This window comes from Athene cunicularia (genome assembly GCF_003259725.1).
Source record: "Athene cunicularia isolate RWA chromosome 20 unlocalized genomic scaffold, athCun1 chr20_part1, whole genome shotgun sequence".
NCBI lineage: Eukaryota > Metazoa > Chordata > Aves > Strigiformes > Strigidae > Athene > Athene cunicularia.
This window is the reverse complement of record NW_020799125.1, coordinates 8,941,813-8,968,342: the sequence shown is the minus strand read 5'-3', so window position 1 is coordinate 8,968,342 and position 26,530 is coordinate 8,941,813. Positions and strand designations below refer to the sequence as shown.

At 40.3% G+C, this 26,530-nt stretch overlaps 1 protein-coding gene across 5 annotated transcripts in view; it reads left to right on the top strand.

The window, feature by feature from the left end:
• The window catches only part of EYA2 (EYA transcriptional coactivator and phosphatase 2), a 101,273-nt gene that overhangs the window by 58,391 nt on the left and 16,352 nt on the right, over positions 1-26,530 (top strand). For all 5 annotated transcript variants that reach the window (XM_026862140.1, XM_026862142.1, XM_026862141.1 and 2 more), the window contains 4 exons: positions 7,386-7,453; positions 9,401-9,578; positions 11,188-11,315; positions 11,812-11,895. In XM_026862140.1, coding sequence (XP_026717941.1) covers positions 7,386-7,453; positions 9,401-9,578; positions 11,188-11,315; positions 11,812-11,895 — 458 coding nt within the window. The remainder of the gene's footprint in view (positions 1-7,385; positions 7,454-9,400; positions 9,579-11,187; positions 11,316-11,811; positions 11,896-26,530) is intronic.

Sequence of the window (26,530 nt, the reverse complement as noted above, 5' to 3'; positions counted from 1 at the left end):
ATGTCACAGAGACTTCTGTTTGTGGAGTTTGTTTTCATAACTTTTTGTAGGATGTAAAAAAAAAAACAACTTGGGAAATTATGAAGTTGGCATTAATTATTCAGCTTATAGTGCAGTTGGCATAGAATGTGCTAAAATGTTACAGGAGCTTCACTGAATAATTGATTTACTATAGCTAATAATGTTTTTTTAAAAATGTGTAGAAGGCAACAGAAGAGGTGCTGTAAAATTATGTACAAAAGTCTGTATCAAGCCTACACAGTCAAGCACTTGAGCTTAGGAAGCATCAGATTCATGATGCCGGTACAGTATTGGTACTGCTTTCTGTTGTATCTTATTTCCAGTCACTGTGTGAGGTAATGCTCTTGTGGAAAAAATAGAATGCAGTCATACAATCAAAGACGCTGATGATGTTTGTGGACAAGTAAGGTCTGACCCGGCTTCATTTAGCACAGGCTGTGCAACTCAGGAGTTTCTTAACTGCTGTGCTGGCATTGAATAACGCTCTTGCATGGGCTTTTTAATATGTAATTTGGATGCACTTTCTATTTATATTGGCATAGTTTAAACACTGAAACTTCTGCACTACAATACTGTGACCTCTAGAGACCTCTGTGAGAATACCTGCACTATCTGAAGAAGATTCCACTGACAGTTATTAAAGATAAAAAGAGGAGGATATAAACTTGGCTTAGAAAGTCTGTAACTGGCAGGTTAGTTGAAGCTGACAAGGCAATACCAGGGCAAAGATCACTCTGCTTTTGTCCTGTTTTTCCACTTTTCTGTAAGCAGCCACTGTTGACCACTGTTGTGGGTTTTTTTCCTGGAGGCACTGCAGAACTAAAGCAGCCATAGAGGGGCTGGAAAAGCCCTGGGGCAAATGCCTGGCTCTAGTGTTCAGTTGAGAGTTACCATGATCCTAAGTAACGGGTCAAAGAGTGGAGACAGCTGCCTAGCTTGCTCTTTTCTTTTTCATTGGTATTTAGAGATTCACCTTGCTTCAGGGGAAGGGAATTGCTAAATATGTCGATGTGCTCAGAGGCCAGAGTTTTATCCCTGCTTGCATGACAACACAGAGCTAGTTAGATTTTAATGCTGACCTAGGAACTGGAATCTCTTAGCCACTAAACAGCACAGGAGGCGGCAAATCCAGCTTTCCTTTATCATGTTTTGTTATCTGTCATTGGAGGATTGTGTCCAGGATGAAACTGCAGCTGGAAGAATCTTTTATCTTTGGTGTCCATGGAGTCACCCAAATAAAGTCAGTTTTGCTGGTTGTTTTTTCAGAGGGGGATTGCACAGGAACAGCCTACATCATTGTCGTAAGGATGTTCACTTTCTGGCCCAAAACATTTCCTTGTGATGTGTTTTTGAAGACAGTCCAGTGCGATTTCCTTCTGTAGCTGCAGCATCATTTGATAGGAATGGTTAAAAGGAACACTTTCTCAAAATGTAATAAAATTTAATTGCTTTCCCATGGTTCAAATCCTGAGAGTAAATAGAAACCATCCCAGCACTTTCAGCACCGTTGTTGAGCTGGATTGAGCTATACAGGTGACCAGGCTCAAAAGGATGGTAAAAAAGCCAGGCCCTTAAAACTGCTCCGGTCATCACTTATTAAAGCTCTTTGAGGCTCTGTGGGTTGAGTACTCCCAGAGGCAGGCAGTAGGGGAAGAGCTTTGACTCCGAAAAACTGTACTCTGAAATGTGTTTTATATCACTATTCAGTGTGCCCTCAAACACCTGGTCAGGCTAGCAGGATGGGATTGTAGTGGGAGACAAATGGACATAATTTAAATGGGTTGCATATCTGAGAGTATTATCTGCAGGAGGTGTTCATATGCTTCTGGGAGCAATGTCCTTTAATAGACACTGCTGATGTCAAGTGCTATAACATTGTAGAATCATGCATTTCATCTAGGTTAAGACAGAGTGCTCTTCTCTGTACTGTCTGAGCCCTTCCAGACAGAAATACAAGACTGTTTGGGGGAAGGGTTCATTATGCCTAATGGCAAACAGTTGAGCAATATGCTGCAAAGTACATATGGGTTGAGTTTTTCTTCTCCTTTAACAGGTTAGATAGTCTTGAAATACCTCCACAGCTGACAGCCATGCAACATTTTATGAGTTTTCTTGCCCAATAAATGCAGGCAGATGTTGTAGGATTTGGAACCTTACAAGGCACTGGAGTATAGCTGGTGGGAGGTAAATTTTGATGAGTGCTTAACCTCTCACTAAAAAAGTAGCAGCTTGTAGAAGGGAGTATTTACTGCAGGAAACATTAGCTTGTCAGAGAGCTAAAGCACTGCAAGGAACTGTTCTGAATGACCATGCAAGTCTTCAGCCAGATGTTCTTCATAGCACAGCAATGCACACTCTGCTGGGAGTTAGACCAAGGCCTTTCTTTGCGTCACTCACAGTCAACATTGTTTCCTGTAGGAAAACAGCTTGCTGATGCAAGAATACACAAGCCATTATATGCAAGCTTGTAAAATACCATGCAATTCAGCTGAACCCTGTAGGCATTTATTTTATTAGTGCTAAGTGATCAAATAATCCTTTGAGAGAACTCTCTCTGGAACCACTGTGCGATTCATCTGCAGGTTAAGAGGAAGTGCTAAGATTGTGCTATTGCACTTTGTTGTGCTATTTCAAGCATATTCAGAAGTGCCCATGGTAGCCACCTTATGAACATCCTCATCTCAGGCCAGTGTTCCATCTTTTGAGTGTTCATGGATTCACAATTGCTGCTGGCTACCCATAGAACTGTGATAAATGCCCTGCTGTCCACCTGTGTTGAACCTGACTATCTCCTCCTCTGATTGTTGAGTATTTCGTTGAATACTGGAAGTGCAACCCATCTGTTCTTCTAAATGTAGCGGCTGATTCTCTTTTGAGCAGTACAGGAGACTTGGACAACACCTCCCTGATGTCAGGAACTCTCTGATCTGAGAAATGCAAGGGCACAAATCTGGTTTTCAGAGCTTGCTGTGGTATTGATCTGAACTATACCACAGGCCCATCCTGTCTCTGTAATCACAACTCCCTAAGACACCCATATTCACATTGTACTGTGTATTCATAAGCTGAAATAAGTCTTTTTTTTAGCGATGCCATAGCTTATTTCTGAATATACTGAAAATAACCATGAATATTCCCTTATTTTCTTTACATCCTCTTGCCTGGAAAGAAGGGGAAAAAATACAGCCTGTTATTTCAGTGAGTGAAAGACAGAAATGGAGAAACTAAGAGGAAGGAGAAGCTGGCATGAAAATTTTTGCAGGAGCACGGTCCAGATCACACACCATTGAAATTATCATTGACCATGGCATAGATTTTAAAATACTTGAATTAAAAAGGGAAGGAGGGGAAAACAGCAAATGAAATCCATCTGTATGAGAACAGGAATATACTATCAATCAGCTCACAAAGACTTTCTCTATACATGTTGCCCTTGGACACTCATATAGAGAAGGGCCACGTCTACTTATCAAGGAAAAGTTGTGGCACTGAATATATACAGCATATGCACGTCTTTTATGCGGTGTCTTTTCATGGAAGTGTGTTTGTGATATACATATTTTACAGGAACATTTACAGTACCATACATCTGAAGAGCTATTCTACTCTAGAGTCCAGATTGTTTTATTACCAGCTAAATGTTCTTTAAGCTACCTGTGAATGAGGGCATTGTGACATTTAGCAAGTGGTTTGATTGAACGCAGATGTGAACCATATTCCATATGGAGAAGATCCAAAGGGAGAGATCCTAGGCTTGTTTCTGATTTGCAAGTAGGAGTTTGAATGCAATTACTTGATACTGAGCTACCAAGATGGAAACAAATCTCTTGCACATCTACAGCACTGCAAATGTAAAATCAGTTGCAGTTTGAGATCGTGCGCTGTCTTCAGAGGTCAGGAAAAAAAGCCAATCTATGTGAAAGCAAAAGTCCTGTGGAAATGGGCAATATCAGTTCAGAAATGGGAGGGGGCCAGGCATTAGTGTACATTGCTTATCAAGAGGCTTCCTAGGCGTGCCCCAGTCCACATAGGCACTGCTTTCTAATGTCATTCCAGTTTATCTCTGAATATTACAAGCAGTGCTGTTACCTGGGAAAGCAGTTGAAAAAATTGGTTACATAGGGAATAGGGCTAAATTGATAATGCCAGTATGCAAGATCTGTTGATAATTTTCCAGCATTTCTTTAGTGTAAAATTCACTGATGCAAAACTGAAATTGCACGTAGCAGAATTTATTTTATTACAGAAATGTTTATTTCTTATCAACAATTTAGAGAAGAAAAGAAAACATTTGGGGCTGGTTCTGATACATGTTTTGAATTGCTGAATTCTACAAGGCTCCTCAGAAACTGTAACTAGCAGGCCTCATTCTCTGCTCATGAAGAGAGAGGGTTTATCCTCTTCATTGCCTGTGATGCTTGTTTGTTTTCTTTCCATTTGAACTAATTGTGCATCATTGAAAACATGGTCTATCCAGTCTAACCTGTAAAGTGGAACAGGGACTGAGCTGTAGTCTCCATGAGACAGCTCTAGTTCCCAAGACAAACGCTGATGTTGAAAGATTTTTCTGCACCCAAATCTTCAAGAACTTTCTTTTCCATGCAGAGAACTGATATTTTTTTTCCTCCCAGCTTTTCATCCTTGTTCAGCTGGGAAGAAATTCTAAGTTTTTACTAGCTTTGGTTGTTTGGTTGTCTCAAGTGTCCTTATCTGTAACTATTCTGCTATAACAATACTGAGCTGCCAAGATATACTGAGTTTAGCAGCAGTCAAGGTAAACCCCCGGGTGGGGTTGCATTCTCTGAATGTGATGCTGTAGGCACTGAAATAGAGAGTTGTGTTTGATCTCGATTTAGACAAACTATGCTCAAGTGATACTCCTGCTTGGTCAGGATACAATGACAGTGTCCAGAATAAGTGAACAACCTGAGTTGCCAAAATCTGTTCCCAGGCTGTTGAACTTCAGGTTGTAGGAAATACCAGTCTTAAGCACTTTCACAAGTACTTATATATGCAGGTAAAAAAATAGGGAAGTTTAGTTTCTGTCTCTGCACCAAAGTCCTTTCTTTTGAAAATCCCTTGGGCGGAGGGAAGACAGCCTGTAGGGACACCTGAACTTGGACTTGGGGTAGCTCAGTTAAAATGGCAAAAACACATTCTACAAAACCACAGTGTAAAATCCACCACATAGAGTCGAATCACATCATACTGTGGGAAGCTATGAGGCATGCGTTCTGCCTCATCCTCTCACCCCTACGTTTCTACCCTCTTTTCCCTGCTGACATACCTGCCCTGTGCGTGCATGGACACACTTGCTTTGCACAGCTGGGTACAAAGTTCAGAGTAACTTCATTCCAGTTGTGCAGATCTCTCCTTTTTATAATTCTCTCTGACTGTTTGGAAACCAGGAAGCTATGGTATCATGTGCAGGTAGCACAGCAATAAACATGTTCTCATCACGATTTACACATAAAGCGTGAGTCCCTCGAGGTAACTCATCCCCCTCTTGACAGCTTTAATAAAGGATGATGGATTGTTTCTAAATGACAGTTTAGGAAGATCAAAAATTCCCCCCTGTATTGTTTTGAGCTCTGGTGTACAAGAGCTGTTTTGTGTTCTGTGAAAGTTGTTTTTGCCTGTAAGCGCTGGGGCTCTATTACTCCCCTTCACAGTGGTGAGAAATGCTTACTTACCACAGGAATATATTCATCCTGCTGCATACTCGTGACTTTTTGAAAAACTCTGCGGAAAAGCAAAGCCTAGTGTGGGAGGGACGTAGGGAAATGCCAATAGCTGAATGAGCTGCCATCTTTGGGATGCTGCTCTGGGCAGTCTCCCCATATGGGTTGTGGGGAGGAGGAGGGGTTGGATACTGATCTGCTCAGAGTTGCTGCCGAGGGGTGAATACCAGGAGGAGACATCACCTGAACCCAGCAGCGCTGGCTCAGCTCCCCAGCCAGTGTATGCGGAGGGCTTGGGGAGACCCAGGCCTCAAGGTACCTCTCTGCCCTTTTCTATTTAAAGACTACGTGTGGCAGCAAATTAGTTCTGGAGGGCAGAGTCCTCCCTCTTGTTTCTTTTTGACTTAAGATTTATTTCTCAGTGCATGTGCTTTGTAGCTGCACTTGGCAGAGTGGAGTTTGTTCAGCTGTCCATTCCCTAGCTAATCTGGCGCCTTAAAATGAAAATAAGCAAGTGGATCTTTGGAGAAAGGTTGCCTCATGAGGACGTGCAAAGAGTCATATGGTTAAAACAGCACTGCTCAAAGTCATTTACATGGTAAGAAACCAGATAAGAAAAAAAAGCTGAGTGCTTCATTAGGGCTCGATCTGACGGTATGTCGAGGTGACAAAGTGAAGCCCAGACAAGAGCCCACTATGGCCACACAGCACTAAAATCATACATCTTTCACTGCAGAAGTAGTGAGTCTGAGTGCTCTCAGGAGCCCCTCACCTTCTATTAGGATGGAATATGGCATAGTCCAACTTTTGCCTCATATGTATCAATAGCCAGCCCTTAGAGCAAGCACTGTTACAAGACACTGAAAGCAGAATTTTGATAGTTTCTCATCAAACCACACAAACTCAAGAGGGAATCTTTCACTCATGTGAAATGGAAAATTTTCAAATAGAAAACAGCATAGATTAGAATTAAGGCTAGAAATTGCAAGGGGTGCAGGATCCAGGGAGTGAGAAGCTTGCAGCTCTCCTACCACTTCCTTGATGGGAGGCAAAGGAGGACTGTTCCTGTAGATCTTTTCAGAAGCTTTACTTCTCCACTCATAAAATTTTTGCAGTAATGCTTCTTCCAGTGAAGGAGAGCTGGCTGGACATCAGCTGCTTCATTTGGGACAGAGCCATGTAAAACTCACCTATTCGTCCTTTCTCTTCCTAATACTCCAGGATGAAGCAGGTTTTTGCAATATTGTTCTTATGTTTGGGATATCAATACCAAGGAACAAATTTTCAAAGTCTTCTAAAAATTCCTAGGTGGTCTGCAAGGATGGATTCCTGGACATACCTATGCATCAGTGTGTGTGGTTGTATATGTAGTCTGAGGAGTTGTCCTACAGGAGAAGATGATAAAAAAACTCTCTTCCATTGTTTATTGGAAAAAGAAGTAACTGAATTTTAAATTTGGGTTGAATCCATTCTCCCTAAGTGTTTGTTTTAGTGTATGTAATGGTTATCTTTGAATGCCTTTCAGTAAACAGACCTCAGTAATAGCCCTAAGTCTTTACAGCCTATATTTGTCAAGATTTGTGATATACTTCTAGTGAGCTGGTACTTTACTTCCTGTTGGAAATTATATCCTGTTACTTTGATTGCTGGTGTGTTTTATGACCGTGATATTCTTTCCCTTAGGCACAACAGGGATTTACCAAGGAGCCAATGGCCTGACAAATTCTGCAGGATTCAGTGCTGTGCATCAGGTATGGTTCAGCATTTATGATTGGCAGCCTTGTCACTTTAAACACTTAGAAGATTGGTAGATCAGAGAGATTATTGTGGTGTTTACATGTATTTAAGGAAGGTACTGCTGTGTGTTTTGCTGGATGCCATTCTGCTCTACTCCTGTGGCCTATCCTTTTGCTGGACTTTAGGTATCTTGATTAATTTTAAGATGTGTGTATCAATACATATACTTTGCACAGAGTGCAGTCCTTGCAGGAGGAGCATGCCCTGGCAGTCTTTGCCATGCTGTTGTAGCAGTGCCAAGAGTTTAATCATTCCTCTGCTATCTTACAACTTTCAGATATGTTTTCCATCCTCTACAGAGAGCTCCACTTCTGTGATCCTGTCATCTGCTGTCTTGGCACTGTGTAATAAATATGAACAATTTGAAAGAGGCGTTGGCAGGCCCTGATGAATATTGAGCCATCTGAGCTGTCTGTGTGCTTCCTTCTTTGAGAATACACCTGTCTGTGGGCTTCATGCTTCAGATACCTTGATAAATGTGTGTGTATAAATAAACAGTATGCGTATGTACACAAGACAGATGTTTTCAGTAGCAAGTGGCTCTTCTTGATTGGACCAAACATATGAGTACAGTGTCCCAAAAAATGTGTTTTGGTTGGCCAGTAATTTCAATTCCTTGTTTGTAAGGTGATTGTTGACTTGTATATTTTATTGACAGCAGTGGTCAATTTCTGTATCACTTCAGTTTTGGCTAAAAACATCAGCATTTGCTGATAAAAGTGCATTTCATTGAACTATGGAGATTACCTTAAAAGGGGAAAAATAATTGGGCTGTTTTAATTATTTTGTGATATTCTTGAAGAGAAAACAATGAAATTCTCTAATTTCTTTTTCAGTTTAATTGTTATGACAACTTGAGTCTTTGTTCTTGAGAGTTCCCTGGTGACTGAAAGTTAATGAAATAGGCTGTGTCACAGAGATGTAAGCTGTTAAGGAGGAAAGTGCTTTTTGTCTTTCTAAACACTACTTATTATTTAATTTTATTTAATACCAGAGACTAATTAGCATTTCAGAGGAAATAAAAACCTTTTGCTGAAAGACAATCCCCAGAGCATGAATACAGTTCTCTGTGAAAAAGCAAATAGGTGGACAAGAGCAGGAGTTGCAATTAAAACAAAAAGAAACAAATTAAACTGTTTATGTTTTAATTGTCCAGAGAGAAGTTTTCTAATCTCTTAGAGTGTCCTGCTTCTCAGAACATGAGGATAATGGTATGAAGTTTGTTTGGGAGCCCTAAAATCAAGACAAAGAGTTTTGTGATACCTCAGCTCCCCAAGATCACTTGCATCTTGTATTTTTAGTTCATTTTTCTGTAGGTAGGGAAGATCACTCAGGCGTTTAGTTATTGCTGAGATGGACAATCTCAACTGTGAACACTTCTGCAAAACAATTGCTACCTTTTTTTTTTTTTCTTAATTTTTGTAACTTATTCTAACAGCTGATCAGAAAATATTGCTGATAATGGGAAAATGCAGCCTGGTTTGCTCCTTCCCTCACCCAATTATTCATTCTGTTCTAATTTCTTAGGTATTTTGTGGTTTACAGAGACTATGTGTTCCATCACGGCCCTTTTCAAAAAGCCACCCTACTTCACTGTTACATAAAATTGTTGAACTTTGTAATACAAAATGTGTTAGCACTGATAACCAAAATCCTATAGAAAAAGCAGAACTTGCCTGATTTCTGACCTCTTGTTGATTAGTTGATCAAAATAATACAGGAGTGTATTTGGGAGAAGCAGAAACGTCATTTTGTAAGTGAATGAAACATGGTTCTTTAGTGAAATATTCCTGAACCATGACTTGCTGCATGTGTAGATAACACTGCCCTTGTGGTGCCTTATTAATTTATAAGATAAACCCAAATACACAGAAGTTAGATGTTTCTGTTTTTCCTCAAAGGAATATTCATCATATCCAAGCTTTCCTCAAAGCCAGTACTCACAGTATTACAGCTCATCCTACAACTCTCCGTACGTGTCTGCAAACAGCATCAGCCCCTCAGCCATCCCAACCTCCACTTACTCTCTGCAGGAGTCTTCTCATAATATCACCAGTCAGAGCACAGAATCACTGTCTGGTAGGTGTATCTCTTCTGTTTTCAGTTTGGCAGTCCCAGCCAAGTGTAGATATAAACACTATAACCTTGTTGTTGGAATTTTTATAAATACATATATTTACATGGATAAATCAGATTTCTTAGCACTTAACAGTTCTGCTAACATGGTGCAACACAGGGTTTTGGAAAGAGGTAAGAACATCCAAGCTCTTTAAAACCATTCTGTGTCGTTTTCATGAGTATGCAAGGTTTGATTTCTAAAGGTAGTACAAAAAGATAAAACAATTACAAGCAAAACCCAGATCAGTGCTGAGGACTAACATGGATAGCAGTGAGTTCAAAACAAACAGCCATGCTCTGAAAAAGCTTCCTCATTGTCTGATGACTTTTTAGCCCATGTCTCTACCAAGGTTTATATTCACCTCTTACAACATGTAACATATGCATTCATAAATAAGTGGATCAAGAGAAAGTCCCTCTTTAAAAAATCAACACAAACTGTGTAAGTTGAAAGTTCAAGACGATTTCCATGCAAAAAGGCTTCAAAATTTGTGGTCTCTCTTTGAGCACTTAATTTTTAAATTCTCAAAACTTAAATGGTTTATGGAATTACTGACAGGTTATGATCCTCCAATGTACTGTTCAAGAACAATCTTCAGGTAATCATTTGGCTACTAAAGTTTTCATTGGCATGCAATAACATTTATATAAAACACCACATAATTTGTGGATGATCACAGTATACGCCCATTATAGGTCTGCTGACTTATGAAACAAATCTGTACATCTGTGGTTGCTCTGAAAGAAAAATAAACTAATACTGGTTTTTAAAAAGAAGTGATCACAGATTGCTCTAAAAGAAGTTGGAGGATTTTCTGTTCCTTAGATCTTATCTCAGCCTTTTTTGAAAGAGCAATTTAAAAAAGGCTTGTTAGGCACAATCCAAGCTTCTCTGAAGAAGAATATAGTTATTCTAGGAAGCTGGAGAGGCCACAGCTTAGCAAGGTGAAAAGAAAAATATGTTTGGAAAGGATTTGTAATGTAAGGTAAGTGAAATCCAGACAGGTTTATGAAACTCAAGCCAATCAAAACAGATACTTTATACAAGAGAAGTTCACCTTTGACTGTCTTTTCTCAGTTATGTCTAAAATACTGTCCTCTCTGAAACGGAATATGGCTGAAAAGGCTAGTTCTGTATATTTAAATAGAAGTTGATGTTGAAAGTGTATTTTTAATTTTGAGAATTCATCAAATTTAAAAAAAAAATCAGAAGTTGAATTGGTCTTGGTTTCCTTTTCCATTGCCTTTCTAATTTCTCTCGAAAAGCAGGGAGGGAGTAAAATTCAAAAAGCTATTTTTTTTCAATTAAAAATGGGGTAAGGTTTTAGTGACACACCCATTTTAAAATGTTATATATACAGTCTTGATGATTGTTGAAATTGTTTTAACAGCTCTTAGGAGTTAAAAGTTATTTCTCTAACAATGTCAGCTATTGACATGAAAAGAGTAAAATTTTCTGATGGTGTTTTCACAATGTTTCTGATGCTCTCCCTTAAAAGGTTTTGTGCTTTAATTACATTGATAAAGTGCAGAACTTTAGTTTACGATGGAATTTCTTTTTTCATAATAGGGGAATATTCAACAACACCAGCAAAAGATATAGAAACAGACAGACATCACAGAGGGTCAGATGGCAAGGTACGAGCCCGGTCAAAAAGAAGCAACGATCCTTCCCCAACTGCTGACAGTGAGATTGAGGTAATAACTTTAATTTATCTCCCCTTAGTAAATCCAGCAAAGATAAACAGTTGCATCTATTAGCAAATCCCACCATCAGGATAATGAGTTGTAAGAGCCAGAATAAAATTAGAAATATAACTGGAGCCTACAGACACAAAATAATTGTTCAATTTCTGTATTATCAGTATCTCAAACTATTCTTCATATGGACAATTTTTTTCCTTTTGTGCTTTTTATAAGTCTTCTGTTTTGTTCCCTTGACTTGACATGCACCAGGAGATTTCTGTGGTTATTAGGAAAGCAGACTCTCAGGACAACCAGTACACACATAGTTCCAAAATTTCTGATGTTTCATTTTGCCTGCTTTCACAAAGCATCTACAGTCAGTGCTCCAAACGGCTCTGAGATCTTAAAAAGCTCTAGTCCAACAGGACATATTTCCTGACTGAAGGAATTCTTTCACTTGCCTAATATGTAACTATATTTCTTTTTTCCACCCCATCTGTCATCACAGCGTGTGTTTGTGTGGGATTTGGATGAGACGATAATTATTTTTCACTCCTTACTCACGGGAACCTTTGCATCCAGATATGGGAAGGTAAAATTTAATTTTTTTAGCATTACTGCTTGTCCAGCCAAATTGCATTGGGAACTGTGGGGGCAGCTAATGAGACAGCTTTTCAAACAGATGCTGCCGATTTTATTCAGACATATTTGTATAAATATGTCCTGTGGTATTTCCTTCTAACATGTGAAAATTTAATTTACCTCCCTTTCATGTTGCAAGTAGCCCCTTGTTTTTCAAAAGCTTGTATTGTTCAGCTGCTGCTAGATAGGACATCAGGATGTTCTTTCAGTGTCTGTCTTCTGCAAGAAAGAGCCTATCAGGCAGCCAGACAGCATTAACTCTAGCCTGAATGAGACACTGTTTTTGTTAGACCACTGTTTTCTTATGAATCTCAGACAACTTTTTAAGAGAGATTTTGTGTTGATCAGTCTAGTTTGCCATGAAGAATAGTGGCTCTGCTTTCCACATGGCTGCGGAAGCTCACATTTTTAAGGGTTCTAGGCACTGTATCTTTAGCTATCTATACTTCAGGTACCCCCTTTGAAATGCAGGCAATTCCATTTTTTTAGGTAACTCTCTGTGGCTGAACAGGCCGAACTTGGTTACTAAGGAGAAAATGCTGGCTCTTGGATTTAGTACCATGTGCTTCAGTTTCTTCCTAAGGCAGCTTTTTATGATAAACACTTAAGTCACTTTGAATTACAGAATGTCAAACACTTTTAAATGGGTAGGAAAAAAGACAATATCATTACCTAATTAAAGGTGGATGACCTAGTTGGCAGCTGTTTCCACACATGGCTTTGAACAGTCAGCTTCGTCAGGAGACTGGAAAATAACCCTGCTTCTCTCTAGAAAGCAGAAATATGATTTGACATCATTTCATGGCTTTACCAGCTGTACTTGTTTTACGATGGTTATAACAAGCTGAATGTGTAATTAGTAAGATAGATTTATTGTTCGCTGTTAGATGTGCGCAGTTGTAAAGGATATAAAATGGTGTTTGTGGTGTGGAAGTCTACTGCAGCACTTGGAATGCTGCTAACACTTCTAACAGCACCCTCTGAAAACCAAGCACGTGTTTCCAAGCAGGGATTTATTCAGACCCGTGTTGTACAAGGTAATTGAAGTGGTTACTTTTCCCAGGGAACGTAAGAAATGCGGCAGCCTGAGGTATATGTGTATAAGTTCAAACCTGCTACCTGCAAAAATTAGAATTAGGCAGGATCAGGAAACATAAACTTAGGCCGTGTAGATCTGCTATGTGGTCATGCTTAGTGCTGGGTAGGGGCTGCAGTATGCACATGGAGAATTCCCCTAATGGGCTGACTTTGTCCTAGCACAAACCTCTGAAGCAGATGCCTTCATCTGCTGCCTCCTGCACAAGTTTGGAGGGTGTGGGGTTGGGATCTGCTGCGTGGGGGCAGATGGTGATGGAGCAAGAGTTATGATGGACCTGTGGAGGTGAGAAGCCCTGTGACTACAGTACTTGTGAGCTCTTGCTGATGGACTGCCACAAAGGCAGAAGCTGCCATCTCTGGAGCAGCTGATGTGAGGATGAAGTGGGGTCAGGGAGTGGAGCGAGAAAGGGTTCATCAAAAGCAGTCATCAGTGGCTGAGCTGTTCCTGTTGGCTGTGAGAGCACTTAGGCCAAGACAGGGCACTTTGGAGCAGCAACCTGCAAAAGGGACTAGGGAGAGAGGAAAACAGGAAAATGGGAGCTCGGGGGATTGTCTGCTTTGGAAGACCTTTAAAGGTGTAATATGACAAAATTTTGTTGGCTGTTTCTTTCATACAAATGTAAAGAATGATACTAACAGGAATATATTTTTTTAATGAATGAATTGCCTTTTCTATTAAGTTACAACAGGCTGAGAAACTTCTCTACAAGTATTCTTTTCGTAGTTCTTCATTTGTTTCATCAGTATTAAATTCCTCAGGGCTTTCCTATAAGGGAAATGATTGTGTTATAAAAGTATTATAGGCTAACGGCTTGATCCAAAGACAACCAGAGGCTTTGGTGGGCTTTGGAACAAACCTTAAACCAAGAGGGAAATATAGCACACTCAGACAGGCTGTCCTGGGAACCATTAAATAGTAACACAATTCAGAAATTTTTAAGTGAGCTGAACTATCAAGTACAAGTGAAGTAGTAAGCCAGAGGTTAATAGAGTTTCAGAATCTCTTACTTGAATAATGTAGGAAGTGTTAATCTCAAAGTAAATTAAGTATCAAGGCCTAAAATTCTGATTTTTGTCCATAATTGATCATAAAAGATTCATGTGCCTGTAATTAGACATGCACATGCTGAGTTAAATCTCACATATGGAGGTCTTGGTTCTGTATGCCTTCCTCCAGAAAAAGTGTCAGTTTGTATGATCTTCACCATTCCCCTGACCAACATTAACATTCCAGTATCATCCTGACTGTTGCACTGGTAGAGCTGCTGTGCAGCCACTCCAAGAATTAGTCCATAAAGTTGATCAAGCTGAAGAATAATATCCCTTTCTGGGGCGAGGGGAACATCAGCCATAGCTTCAGATATTGGGGTCTAAACTCTTGTGTCCTTTAGACATAAAATCTCAAATGATTCTGCATGTTGCCTCCTCCTTGGTGATGGCAGCAATAGGGAGCTGTCCAAAAAAATCTGATATTGGGGGAAATAAAAAAAAACACAAGCAGAAAAGGGGGAGAAGAATTCACACAGAGGATTATCAATTGTAGTTGTAGTAGTTATTATTAATCTTTAAGGTTTCAATGTATGTTTTCTAACCTGATTTCATGTAAAAATTCTCTTTGGTTTCTGAGGGAAACCTCTGTGGTCCTTGATGTAGATATGAGCTCCTCAGAAAATGAACAGTTCATCTGAGGTGTTTAAAAAATAATTTGCTCACTGAATTAATTAATAGAAATTAAAACACTAAATTTAGTCAAGATTGAAGCATGAATGAGTAGCCCAGCCTAGGTTGTTCCTTTTTTGTCCTCTCCACCCAAACTCTTTGCTCTGTCCCATGGATTACAGAGTCATCAGACATTTGGTCTTAATGTCTTTCCCATACGGTCACTGCAATTACAACCTTTATAGTGGCAGTCAGAGTGGCCTGCAAATTCACATCTCCTTTTGCTTTCTTGCCCACGGTTGAATGGATGCATACCTGCACAAACATACGGAGTCACGGTCTAAGTGATGGGGACAGCAAAGCTGTCAAACCCGAGGAAATTTCTCCACCCTTTCGTTACTCAGCAGGGGGCCCTCTGACAAGAAAAAGAAAAAAAAAAAAGTTTCATAGGCAGTTAACCTTGGATATTATATTCAAGGGGTTTTAGAAACCTGTTCTGCAGGCTGTATGGGTGCAGAATATTTACCATGTCCTAGAGACCCCAACAGATGTAGACCATCATTACAGCTTAATATACTGTCCACCCAGCCCTTTTAATCCCTTCAGGCATGTATAATAGAGCTCCCATTCAACAGGAAGATGGCTGCAGTCTTTACTATGTCTGCAAAGGTCTGCCTGCCAAATCACTGACTAAACATAATGGGAAAAACGGGTCAAAATCTGTAACAGTGCTGCTGGGGTTTCACATGAGTTGGGTAAAAGTCAAGGGGCTTTGGCCATTTGTTTGAAGCAGCTAGGTGCAACACAGATAGACTCTTGGTGGTATTAATTCAGACACAACAAAAAATGATTGTGTGCACTCCCATGCCAAAACAAATCATGTCTGTTCCCCTTTCCCTGACTGAGATATTTGCAAGCTTGTTCCATAGTTGGTGTTGTCAGAGCATTAAAAAAAAAAAATTCTGCATCTCTTTCCGTCTGAGAAATTTTAAGTATTGTATTGCAGATTCATTCTCATGCTTTTTGAAGGATTAGTATCAAGAAAAAAGGGGAAAAGTGGGCACTGGGTGCGTTGTTTTCCCTACCTGAGGGGTACGTTTGAAGCTAATACTTTTTCTCAGTGTTTTGTAGTGTTCCCAGAATGTGGGAACAATTCTTGTTCTGTGTTTGTACACTCCTTGGGATTTTGGTGTCAGAATAAATTGTGAGTAAAGTAAAATACAGAGTTAAAATTCATCTTTATGTGCAAGTTAGTCTGAAATCCTGGAACCAAATGGAAAGGATTTTATTTTAGCATTGACTTAAAGAACTGAATACATAGGATAGTCTCAATTCTTGAATTGTGTTAGAAATTCATCAGTACTTCGACAATGTCTGCTGATACCGGGGAATTACAATCTATAAAATTCTCTGTAAAAAATGTAATTTCTGAGATTGTCCAGCATCTTGAATTGGCTTGAATTAAGAAAAACATAGTGCAAAAAACAATAAAGCACATGATGGCCCACTTCTAAATCAGAGTCATGCAAAGTCATGTTCTAGATTTTGTTAACCTTAACTGAAAGGTGTTTAGATTGCCTGTGTTAGACTGTATCCCTTTGAGCCTGGACTTTGTGGTCACTTTCCTGGAGTGGCGCCTCTGGCTACTTTCAGTGGGGACTTGCAGTTTGCCTTGTAATTGCATGATTGATGTAGAGGGTGTTTTTCTACCATAGCCATATTTTTTATTGCTTTTGTATTTCAGAAGTGGCAACTTGAGATTTATCCAAGTTGTAAGCAGACAGGTATCAGTAAGAGAGAGACAGGGCATGCACTCAAGTTTCCAGCCTGTATGAACTTTGCCTCTCTGATGGGGGACTTGCAGTGGCGCAAGTATGTGAAGGACTAGGACAGGGTCCTGCAATGATAGTGGGACCTCAAGAACTTTTGGACAGAATAGCTGAAGTTGCTGTTTGGCCCAGTTGAGGACAGTACATAAACATGATTCTTCCAGCATTTCAGGGAAATGTCATAGCTGCCGTATGTTGGCTATATGTGAACTGAACTATCTTGATCTCACCAGAATTGATGTTGTGGATCTAAGAAACCTGATTCCTCAAAAGTTTCACTGGCAGTTATATGTTCTTACAAAAAATTTTCCTTTAAGTAAATGATAATTTCCAATTAAAAAAAAAAAAAAAAGTTATTGAAAAGTTCCTGCTTGGCTGTACTCGAGATCCTTGTAAAACCCCAGAGTTGATTTTTTTTTTTCTTTTTTTTTCCTGCTTTCATTGAATGCTTCAAGTAGCTTGTGCTTTCCCTGCTTTGTTCTCTCACAGGACCCTAAAGCCAGGACCTGATTGAAATACCATAGGGATTTAATCAAATCTGATGGTGATTCATGCTTCTAATGGTCGAATCTGTCCTTTACTACTTTACAAACTGAGAAGGAATAAAACCCCATTTTATTGTTTGGTTGTTAAAAACTATTTGTAGAAGTTGCTAAGGTTCAAATCAAAAGCGCCCTCCCTTGAGAACTATTAGTTAATTCTAAGTGCCATGGCGTTGCTTTTTTTCTTCTTCTCACACTTGAGATGTGGCCTTATATCACTACTGCTGTTCAAACATCTGAGAGTTTTCCATTCCTTTGACAAACATGAGCCAAAGTGCTTAAGGACATCTGTTTATTTTATTTCTTTAATGAGAAAACCTTCCAATTTCTTACTGGCTCAGCTGTGTTTATTTACATTTTGTTAGTCATATGTGTGGGGCACCTTGGGACGTTAAAAACCTGCAGAGGCCTATGCCGAGGGCTGCTAGCAAGCATCCTGGTCAGAAAGGCAGAATAAGCCCTTCCTAAGGAAAACACAGTCCTTGGAACTCCATAAAATAGATTTTCAAAACAAATAGAGCCTAATTCACTCAGTAGATCATGGATTAAGTCAAGATGAATACAATTTGGAAAGGATTTTCTGAGGAAGTTGGAGATTTTTTTACCCACTGGAGGCTAAACCTTGTATTTAATGCCTTTTTAAGTTAAATTAAAAAAGCGTTCAATCACTGCAGGTAATAAAAAAGTCTGTTACTTTAGACATGCTGCTATATCAATTATTAGTTCATTATTGGAGAGAAGGGAGTAAATAATTCCAGCCATTTGATTATTTCGAATGTGTATTTCGGGAGCAAACATCTGTGTTTATCATCTGTACTGGTTGATGAGAAGCAGCAGGAGAAACAGCAAAACCAGATCCACAGCAGCTTAGATGGTGGGTATGGGAGATGCTCTGAGCTTGTGTAGATGTAACCTCTTGTACTAGAGCTTAGGTGAGCAGAGGGTTTTGTAAGCAAAGTGCACATGTGGCATTTGGAAGTATTAAAGGATTATTTTTGACATAAAATATATATCAGAAACAATGCTGGATTGTCAAACAAGTATGAGTAAAGGGAACCTGCTTTTCAGTATCACTGAATTGTGACTTGATTTTAATGAAAGAATAGTTTAAAAAAACTGAAATGACAGCTTTTGTTAGGAAGTTACGTGTGCAAAATATGCAGTTGTGCTGAGGATTACACATGGTGATGTGTTTTCCACCAAACTTTCCGGGAGTTTTGTATTTTTCACAGAGCTATCAAGGGCTTACATATAGAAACACAACTATTTTCCTGTGTTGAGGGGAAGGGAATAAAGACATACTTGGTATAAATTCCACTCCCTCTTTTGACATTTATGCCCTGTATACTAAAAAATTATTTGTAGATTTTTGGTCATGAGCTTTTTGTATTATTAAATAAAAATAATTTCCATTTGTTCTCAAGCATCATGGCCCAGTTTTTAACCTGTATTTATTTAAGTACAGTATTCCCACAGGACTTCAATCCATTTCAGAACTCACAGGTTCAGACACTGGATAAATTGGTGTAGTCATTGCTGCTTGTCCCTAATCATAATGCATTTAGAGATGGAGAACATTTCCAGCCTCTGTGTGCTCTTGAATGTGAGGATTTAGTGACTGACATGCCCATTTGCTTATTGGAATAATTTCCAATGTGTAGTCCCCAACCATTTCTGAACAGATACATACTAGTAAAAAGAGAGTCCTTCAGTAAATAGCTAATAATAGTAAATAGCTAGTAAAAAGCAATACTGTGAAAGTACCTCTCGAGTCATAGTAAGGGTTAATATGAAAAGGTATCTGAAGAAAAGGGATTAAATTCTATTTTCTCTCCATCTAGCATGGACTTTTCACAAGGTCACACTGTGATGACTGTAGGCGTTATTCATTTAAACTCGGTAGATTGTCCACTAAAGCTGGATATATCAATGTTTAAGTAAAACAATATGTCTTCATTTTTGGGGAAAAGAAGTTTAGAGTCTGAAAAGCTGAGTGATTCTGTTTGGAAAAGGATAATCCTTTTTTTAAAAGTGTGAAGTGTAATCACTTAAGTCACTTCTGAAAATGGGTTTCAGCTCCTGAGCTACAGTGGTTACTTAAAACAACTTTTCTCACAAATAGCTGTAGCCTGTGTCTGTTAAAAAGATTAAATTGCAAGCTAAGCTACTTAAGTGTAGTAAGAGCTAAATGTGTTCTCTTCCTCAAAAAGATGTGGACCTACTTGAACTAGAACGGATGCACATGGTTTATTTCCCATTATTACAGGAAAGCCTTGTTCATGTCTTAAATTCTGATCAAGGTATAAAACTTTACAACCAAAGAATTATTATTCTCACAGATTCTTTGTTCAAACATGTGGCCCAGGCATTTGTATCTTTGCTTTTAGTATTATTATTATTATTATTATTATTATTATTATTATTATTATTATTATTATTATTATTATTATTTGTATATTACAATCAAGCTGGTCCATTTTCCAGGAGTTTACAAGTAATTAAACCCAATTAAAACTATTAAATTCTTTCTTCTGGTGACAACTTCATTATTAACAGCTAACCACAAGGAGGAGATTTAACTTAGAAAGCCCTTGATTGTATACTAATCCGTCTCTCACCTCTGGCTGACACCTGTGGCAGATAAACCCTATAGAATAGGAGTCTGATGAATACTCTTAATTAATACTTTCTTCCTTGTAGAAAAGTAATTATTTGCTCATGGCATAAACAGGTATTTGGCAGGGATTTAAAGAGACTGATTAGTTTTAAATACTAGGGCTTTATTTTGTTTTTTTAAAGCAGGGGGAGAGGTCTGAATCCAAGATCCATGCTCAGAATGACTTTGTCCTAACATTTTGAATGTCGGGTTAATTGGCACATTGCTAAATAGAAGCAGAGTCAGACAACAAGCTGATTTGTTATCCGTCTGAAAGGAGCCAGCTTTGCCCCTTTGCTAATGGCCTGCAAGTCTGAACAGGGTACCTGTAAGACAGAGGCTTGGAATGGGCTTTGGAGCCAGGATTGGAGGCAAGAGTGACTTGCACTTGAGAGATTGCCAAAGATAAAATCTGCTTCTCTCTTCCTTTCAAAATTACAGTGTGTAAGAGGGGAGAGCTGGCTGTAGACATCCAGCCAACTGGATTAGTAGTAGCTGCAGATGTTAACAAATACATGTCTTTTTAATGCATACTCTAGGGCAAGTATAAGCAGTTTATGAAAAATCAATCTCTGTTTCAGGAGAGCAGTGGTAAGAAGGTTTTAATACAGAGCCATTAGGGAGGATGCTGACGGTGCAGTTTAAAGTGTGGCTGCTATGTGCATGGGTTTTTGTGTAGGTAATGCCAGTATCTTTAGTAGTGAAGATAGAGCAGTGCAGGCTTTTGTGTAGGTTAGCTCCTGAAAAAGAGTCTAGGAACCTAGATAGTGCATGCTGCAACATATTGGCAGCATTTGTACCCACGTTCGGTAGCTTAAAGCTAATTTGGGTATGCCTACACATTCTGCATTCCCTTTGCTTTGCTAAAATACAGGCTAGCTGGAGTTCCACATGGAGAGATCAGACCTAACTTCCCACTTTAACCCACTGCTTGTAATAGGGAAATATTTGTTCTTTCCTCATCTCCAGCTTTTGTGGAAATCATCTTTAAGCAAAGACAGACTGAAGGCTGTTCAACTAGCTCGTTTTAGCCAACTTCTGTTGTCCTATTACTCAAAGTGAGGGGACAAAATGAAAGCAGAAACAAATTAATTTCAGGCAAGGCATTATTAGCTTGGAGGACAAAACTGAACTCAAATTGTGATTTTAAAATGCAGTTCACTTCAAATGCACAGAACTAGTTCAAGGATTAGGAACAGTGCATGTGACTAATCAACATAAAAGCAACATTCGGAGCAATGTGACAGCTGATGCCATTGAGATATGAAAGATAACGTTCCTGTTGGTGAATGGACACCTTTGTCTCCATCTGCAGCATGTTCCATAGGCTTCTGTTGCCCATGTTTTCCTCTAGTAGGTCTACCTGCTGAACAGGCAGCAAAATTACCCCAAAACAAGCAGATACAGAGCTGGGAGTTGGCAGTGCCTCACTTACAGTGGAAATTATCTTGCTGGGAAGGTCTGGCCACTGTCAGAAGTAGGCAATAGCCCATCAGCCCTTAGCTGAAAGTCACAGCTGTGACAGAAACAACAGAGACACATGTCCAAGGATGCTCTTTAGGGCAAACATTTTTATCCAGAATGTTAAAAAAAAGGGATTACTCTTTGTATGCTTTGATCCTTTATTGTTCATGAAGGAGTACTAGGGAATGGGCACTGCTCCCCTGGTGCTTGTTTCCCCCAGCCAATGGGAAGAAGCTTCTTAAAGCTGTGTGTTGGAGGGTCAGGAGTGCCTGGCCTATCATGTCTGGGCACCAGTTAGCACTAAAAGTAGTTTGTGGAGCTGTTTAATTTCGACCCTGAAGGAAGCTCCAACAGAGGTGTGTGGCAGAGTGAGGCATATAGGGATACATTGTAGTACTGGAGGTTTTATCTAAGAAAGGAGTTTATTGCCTGTTTTCTATCCCTGCCTTTCATTGTCCTTGTTTGTGAAAGCATGACTCGTAGATTAGCAGAGGGGGTAGGACCTTGCTCTTCTAAAGTTACTAAACAAGCACTCAGGGTTGAGTTTTTAAATTAATCTGTTTTCACTGTAAAAAGTGTTTCCTGGAGAAGATTTGTTTTCAAGCTGTCTGTGATCCATTCTTCCTTGAGCTTCATATGCATCAGAAAGCATTGTCTAGATCTGTTACCCAGGAAGCTTGTTCCCAGGGCTCCAGGGTGCACTTTTCCTATGGAAGGACATGTTAGCGCGGATCATCAGTATGAATGTGGCAACTTTATGTCACTCTGCTAAACTCAGACTACTCTAATGTAAGCATTAGCAGTCCACCTGGGCATCCGCTGCAGCAGAGATATCCTTTAGTGGTACAGGATTTCTGGGCCTAGGAAGAGCTCTCCATTGACAGTTTCAGATAGTTAATAATTCTCTATCAGATTATTTACACACTGTACAGAGAATTTGGACAACACATTGATGGATAGGCCTATCTCATTTTGCTGCTTTCCCATCAGTCTGATTTTCCTGTTTATTCATACTTGAAATGTGTAGCAACTGTGTCTTTCTTCTGTGTGGGCACAACCTCTGCACAGTGGGGTTCAAGTCTGAAACTAGTGCTTCTAGATGCTACAGTAATGTAAATAAATAACTGCCAGTGGAACCTTGGCCTAGTGCCTCTAGACACCTATATCATACTGGGAGTGCTGATTTGCCTTTTAACTTTATCAGCCTCTTTAAGACTTGGAAGCATGCCTTGCTATAGAGGAAATGTCCATACTGTGAAAGCAGTGATGCCAAATCATTTCCCCAAACGACTTCCCCTCTGGGTGGTAAAGTGCATTTTTCTGTTTTATTTTCATTCCATCATATTCTCTATCTCAAGAGAAGGATTTTTTTCCTCTCATCTACAGTTTAATTTCCATATTGTTTAGTTTAAGAGAAGGTAACTTCATACACTGTGGAAATGTTTCCTACTCCCCATTAGTGATTAATCCCAATAAAACTAAAGACAAAACTTAGAGGATAAATGACAGATACTAACCAATGACATTTCCTGAAAGAGTTTTAAAGGCTAATGATCCTTGAAATGTATAAAAATAAATTGCTTCATTAAAAACTATTTTACAAAATATTTTCTTCCTAGCAGCATATTTTCTTCAAAACAGTTCCCCAGTGTAACTACACCTGGGTAGTAAAATTTGATTCAGTGCTGTTTGCATGGGGCCACAGTCAGATGCCCTGATTATTCCTGTGTCCCAGTGCCTTGTCAGGGGAGCAGGTTTGGGGTTTAACAATAAAGACATGTTCAAGGCAAGTCTGTTGACGTTTACTTTTTGCCCAGAGAAGAAAGTGCCCTTTTTTCTGGGAAAGCAACAAACATGTTTAAACATGATTGACAGAGATTTTCTTTAGATGGGCACAATTCTTGTGAGTCACACACATGGCTGAAACCACAGCCATTCTGCTCTAATTAAAGAGAACTACACCAAGAATGCGTAATAATTAGGTTAGTGTGTAATACACCATCCATGTCAACAGCATCTGCCGCAAAGGTTGATTGAAATGTACTCATCCTCCAAACACTGTGCTCCCTGTTAGAGCTCCTCAACTAATTCATTACTGTCCTGTCATACAATAACATGACTCCACAGAAATCTGCAGAAAATTAGAGCAAAGACTATATATAAATCTGCCCTGGTTTAGCATGGTTTGTATCTTTAGTGGAGGAAAACCACTCACATAAACATAAAGATGAGAGATCCTTGTCCTGATGAAGATGAATTACCAAAAAAAGCCTGTTGTGGGAATGCCCTTTTTTTTTTCCCCAAGTTATCTGTTGTTGTTTAGTTTGAACAGGCACAATGCTTTTGAGCTATCAGATTAAGCTATCAAAGCGAGTTTATCAAATTAACAACAGATTATTTTTGCTTCTGTTTTTGAGGTATTTAATGAGTAAGAAAATGTTCTGCTGGCAACCTTGTTTGCATCAGTGTGTTCCTGTGCTTTTGCTGTGGGTTTAGGAACAAGGTCAGGTGTTTGGGGTGGGAGGGGTGGTTGAACCGTTATGCATGAGAGACATGGAAGAGTGACTGAGACTGATTTAATCCTGCAGTGCAGCAGGATGGGTACAGCAGATCACTTGATTGTGTTTCAGAGGAACAGATCCACAGAGGCTGTATCCAGTGCTCATGGGGCAGCTTTGAAGCAGTAAGCCAAGAGCTGTAGGAGCCCTGCGGCTGCCATCCTGCATCCAAGGGGCTTCTTGGAGGACCAAGTAGATCTGCTATGCACATGCAGTCAGTTGTTAATGTAGCCCTCCAAGCCAAAAGAAAGGGGAATGGCCCAACCAAACGTGTCAGTCACTTCTGCCACGCAGGATTGTCTGTGGGTGGCTTCTCTGGCCAGGAAGAGTTGACTCCATCAGGCTGATTTCAGCTTGTGCTTGCTGACTTGGTGAGGAAATTAAGTGAGAGCCCTCTCACAAGCAGTTGTGGTGTCTCGGCTGGGTAGCAAGGGGCAAGGAAAAACATTAATTATCTGAAACGAATCAACTGCACGCTCTAAAGTAGAGCTGCAGGTAGTGTGGTCCTCCAGGGGAATTTACTTAAGATTTCGCTACTGATGTTGGTAGGAGCAGGATCTAGATGTGAGAAAGTTCACATATAATTAAGAATGTGTAGAAGTTGTTTTAGGGCTGCTGGCATGTGCATTTTCACATTCTCTTAATCGTTTAAAAAGTGCATTTTAAAAACACTGTAGGCAGCCAGAGCTTTTCACAGAATCATCTTGGTTGGAAAGGACCCTGGAGATCATCTAGTCCAACCGTTCTCCTAGCACAGTTCCCACCTACAGCATATCCTTAAGCTCTAAATCGACCCTACTCTTGAACCCCTCCAGGGATGGGGACTCCACCACCTCCCTGGGCAGCCCATTCCAACACCTAACAACCCACTCTGTAAAGAAATGCTTCCTAATATCTAGTCTGAACTTTCCCTGGCACAACTTGAGGCCATTCCCTCTTGTCCTGTCGCTTTCTACTAGGCTAAAGAGGCTCAAACCCAGCTCTCTGCACCCTCCTTTCAGGTAGTTGTAGAGGGTGAGGAGGTCTCCCCTCAGCCTCCTCCAGACTAAACAATCTCAGTTCCCTCAGCCGCTCCTCATAGGACATGTGTTCCAGACCCTTGACCAGCTTTGTAGCCCTTCTCTGGACATGTTCAAGTAACTCTATGTCCTTTTTGTAGTGAGCGGCCCAAAACTGAACACAGTAATCAAGGTGCGGCCTCACCAGTGCCGAGTAGGGTGAGATCCCTTTCCTGCCCCTGCTGGCCACGCTATTGCTGACACAAGCCAGGATGCCATTGGCCTCCTTGGCCACCTGAGCACACTGCTGGCTCCTATTCAGCCAGCTGTCAATCAACCCCCCCAGGTCCCTCTCTGACTGGCAGCTCTCCAGCCACTCCTCCCCAAGCCTGTAGCGCTGCTGGGGGTTGGTGTGGCCCAAGGGTAGCCCCCGGCATTTGGCCTTAGTGAAGCTCATGCAGTTGGGCTCAGCCCATGGCTCCAGCCTGGCCAGGTCTCTCTGCAGAGCCTCCCTACCCTCGAGGAGAACAACACTCCCACCCAACTGGGTGTCATCTGCAAACTGACTGAGGGTGCACTCGATCCCCTCGTCCAGATCATCAATAAAGATGTTAAACAGGAGTGTCCCCTTTTGCATCATGTCCTCCCCTTTTAGGAAGAACTTTGGGACCCTTCTGGGGAAGGGCCAGGTTAGACCCACTCCCGGCTAGGCAGGGGACTGCCTGTACAAGAAAATGGCAGGATGAGCCACAGTCAGCCAGCCCACGCAGACAGGAGCATGTTGCCATTTCTGACACCAGCTAGAATAACAGATGAACCCACCCAGCATTTTGATGTGCTGTGTTTTCTCTTGTTTTGTCTCTTTTTTTTTTTTTTTAAATTGATAAAGTTATTTGGGTGTAACTGCCGTTATGGCTACAATTCTGGCTCTGCAAGCATGCTTTATACCACTGCAGAGCACACTCTATCCTGATCAGGAATGGTCATACTTGGACAAGCATTTTATCGTGCTATAATTGGGTTTACATGGTCGTATGGGATTGTTTTAACTCTGCTATTGCTGTTAAATAAGTAGGCAGCTTCAGTGGGGATGGAAGAGCTTTCCAGTAGTGTGGCTGCTTTTGCATCTCCTGCCACGATGTATGTGTGATGCTGAGGACAGCAGATACTGTATCACATGCTGAACACATCTGCCCAGCACAACAACACATCTGCCTCTCTTTCCTGTTCTGTGCTGATCACCTGAGGTACCGTGGTTGTAAAGACCTAAAACAAGTGTGGTGAGACACATGGATTGCACCCTTTAGAGAAAGAAACTCAATTTGTGTTGGAGCTCCTGGGTTCTGTTTTCAGATTTTACTCTTGAAGTTCCTGTTTGACATTAAAAGAGAGTGATACTGACCTTCTATGGGTGGTTTGAATGATGAAGTCAGGAAAGGATGACCTGTGTGCTCTGTTGCTTGTAACTATCCCCTAACCATTCACTAACGATGCTATTGGATATCAGTTCTTGGTCTAACCTACTGAAGCAATTCTTACATAGTCTCACGTGTTTAAAGGTTCTTGTAATATCATCTGAAGTGTGTGGGCTATTACTGGTCAAGGCAAGCCATAGACATCCTTCAAAGAACAGAGTTTGATTATCTAGGAGAGGAAAAGAAAGGATGAGAAAATCATGTTAAGATACACTTGGAAAGTAAAATTACTTTAATGAACATATCTTCAGAAACCGAAATGTGTAGATCCTGTGTTTGCTCTAAGATCCCCCCTCCCCCCCCCCC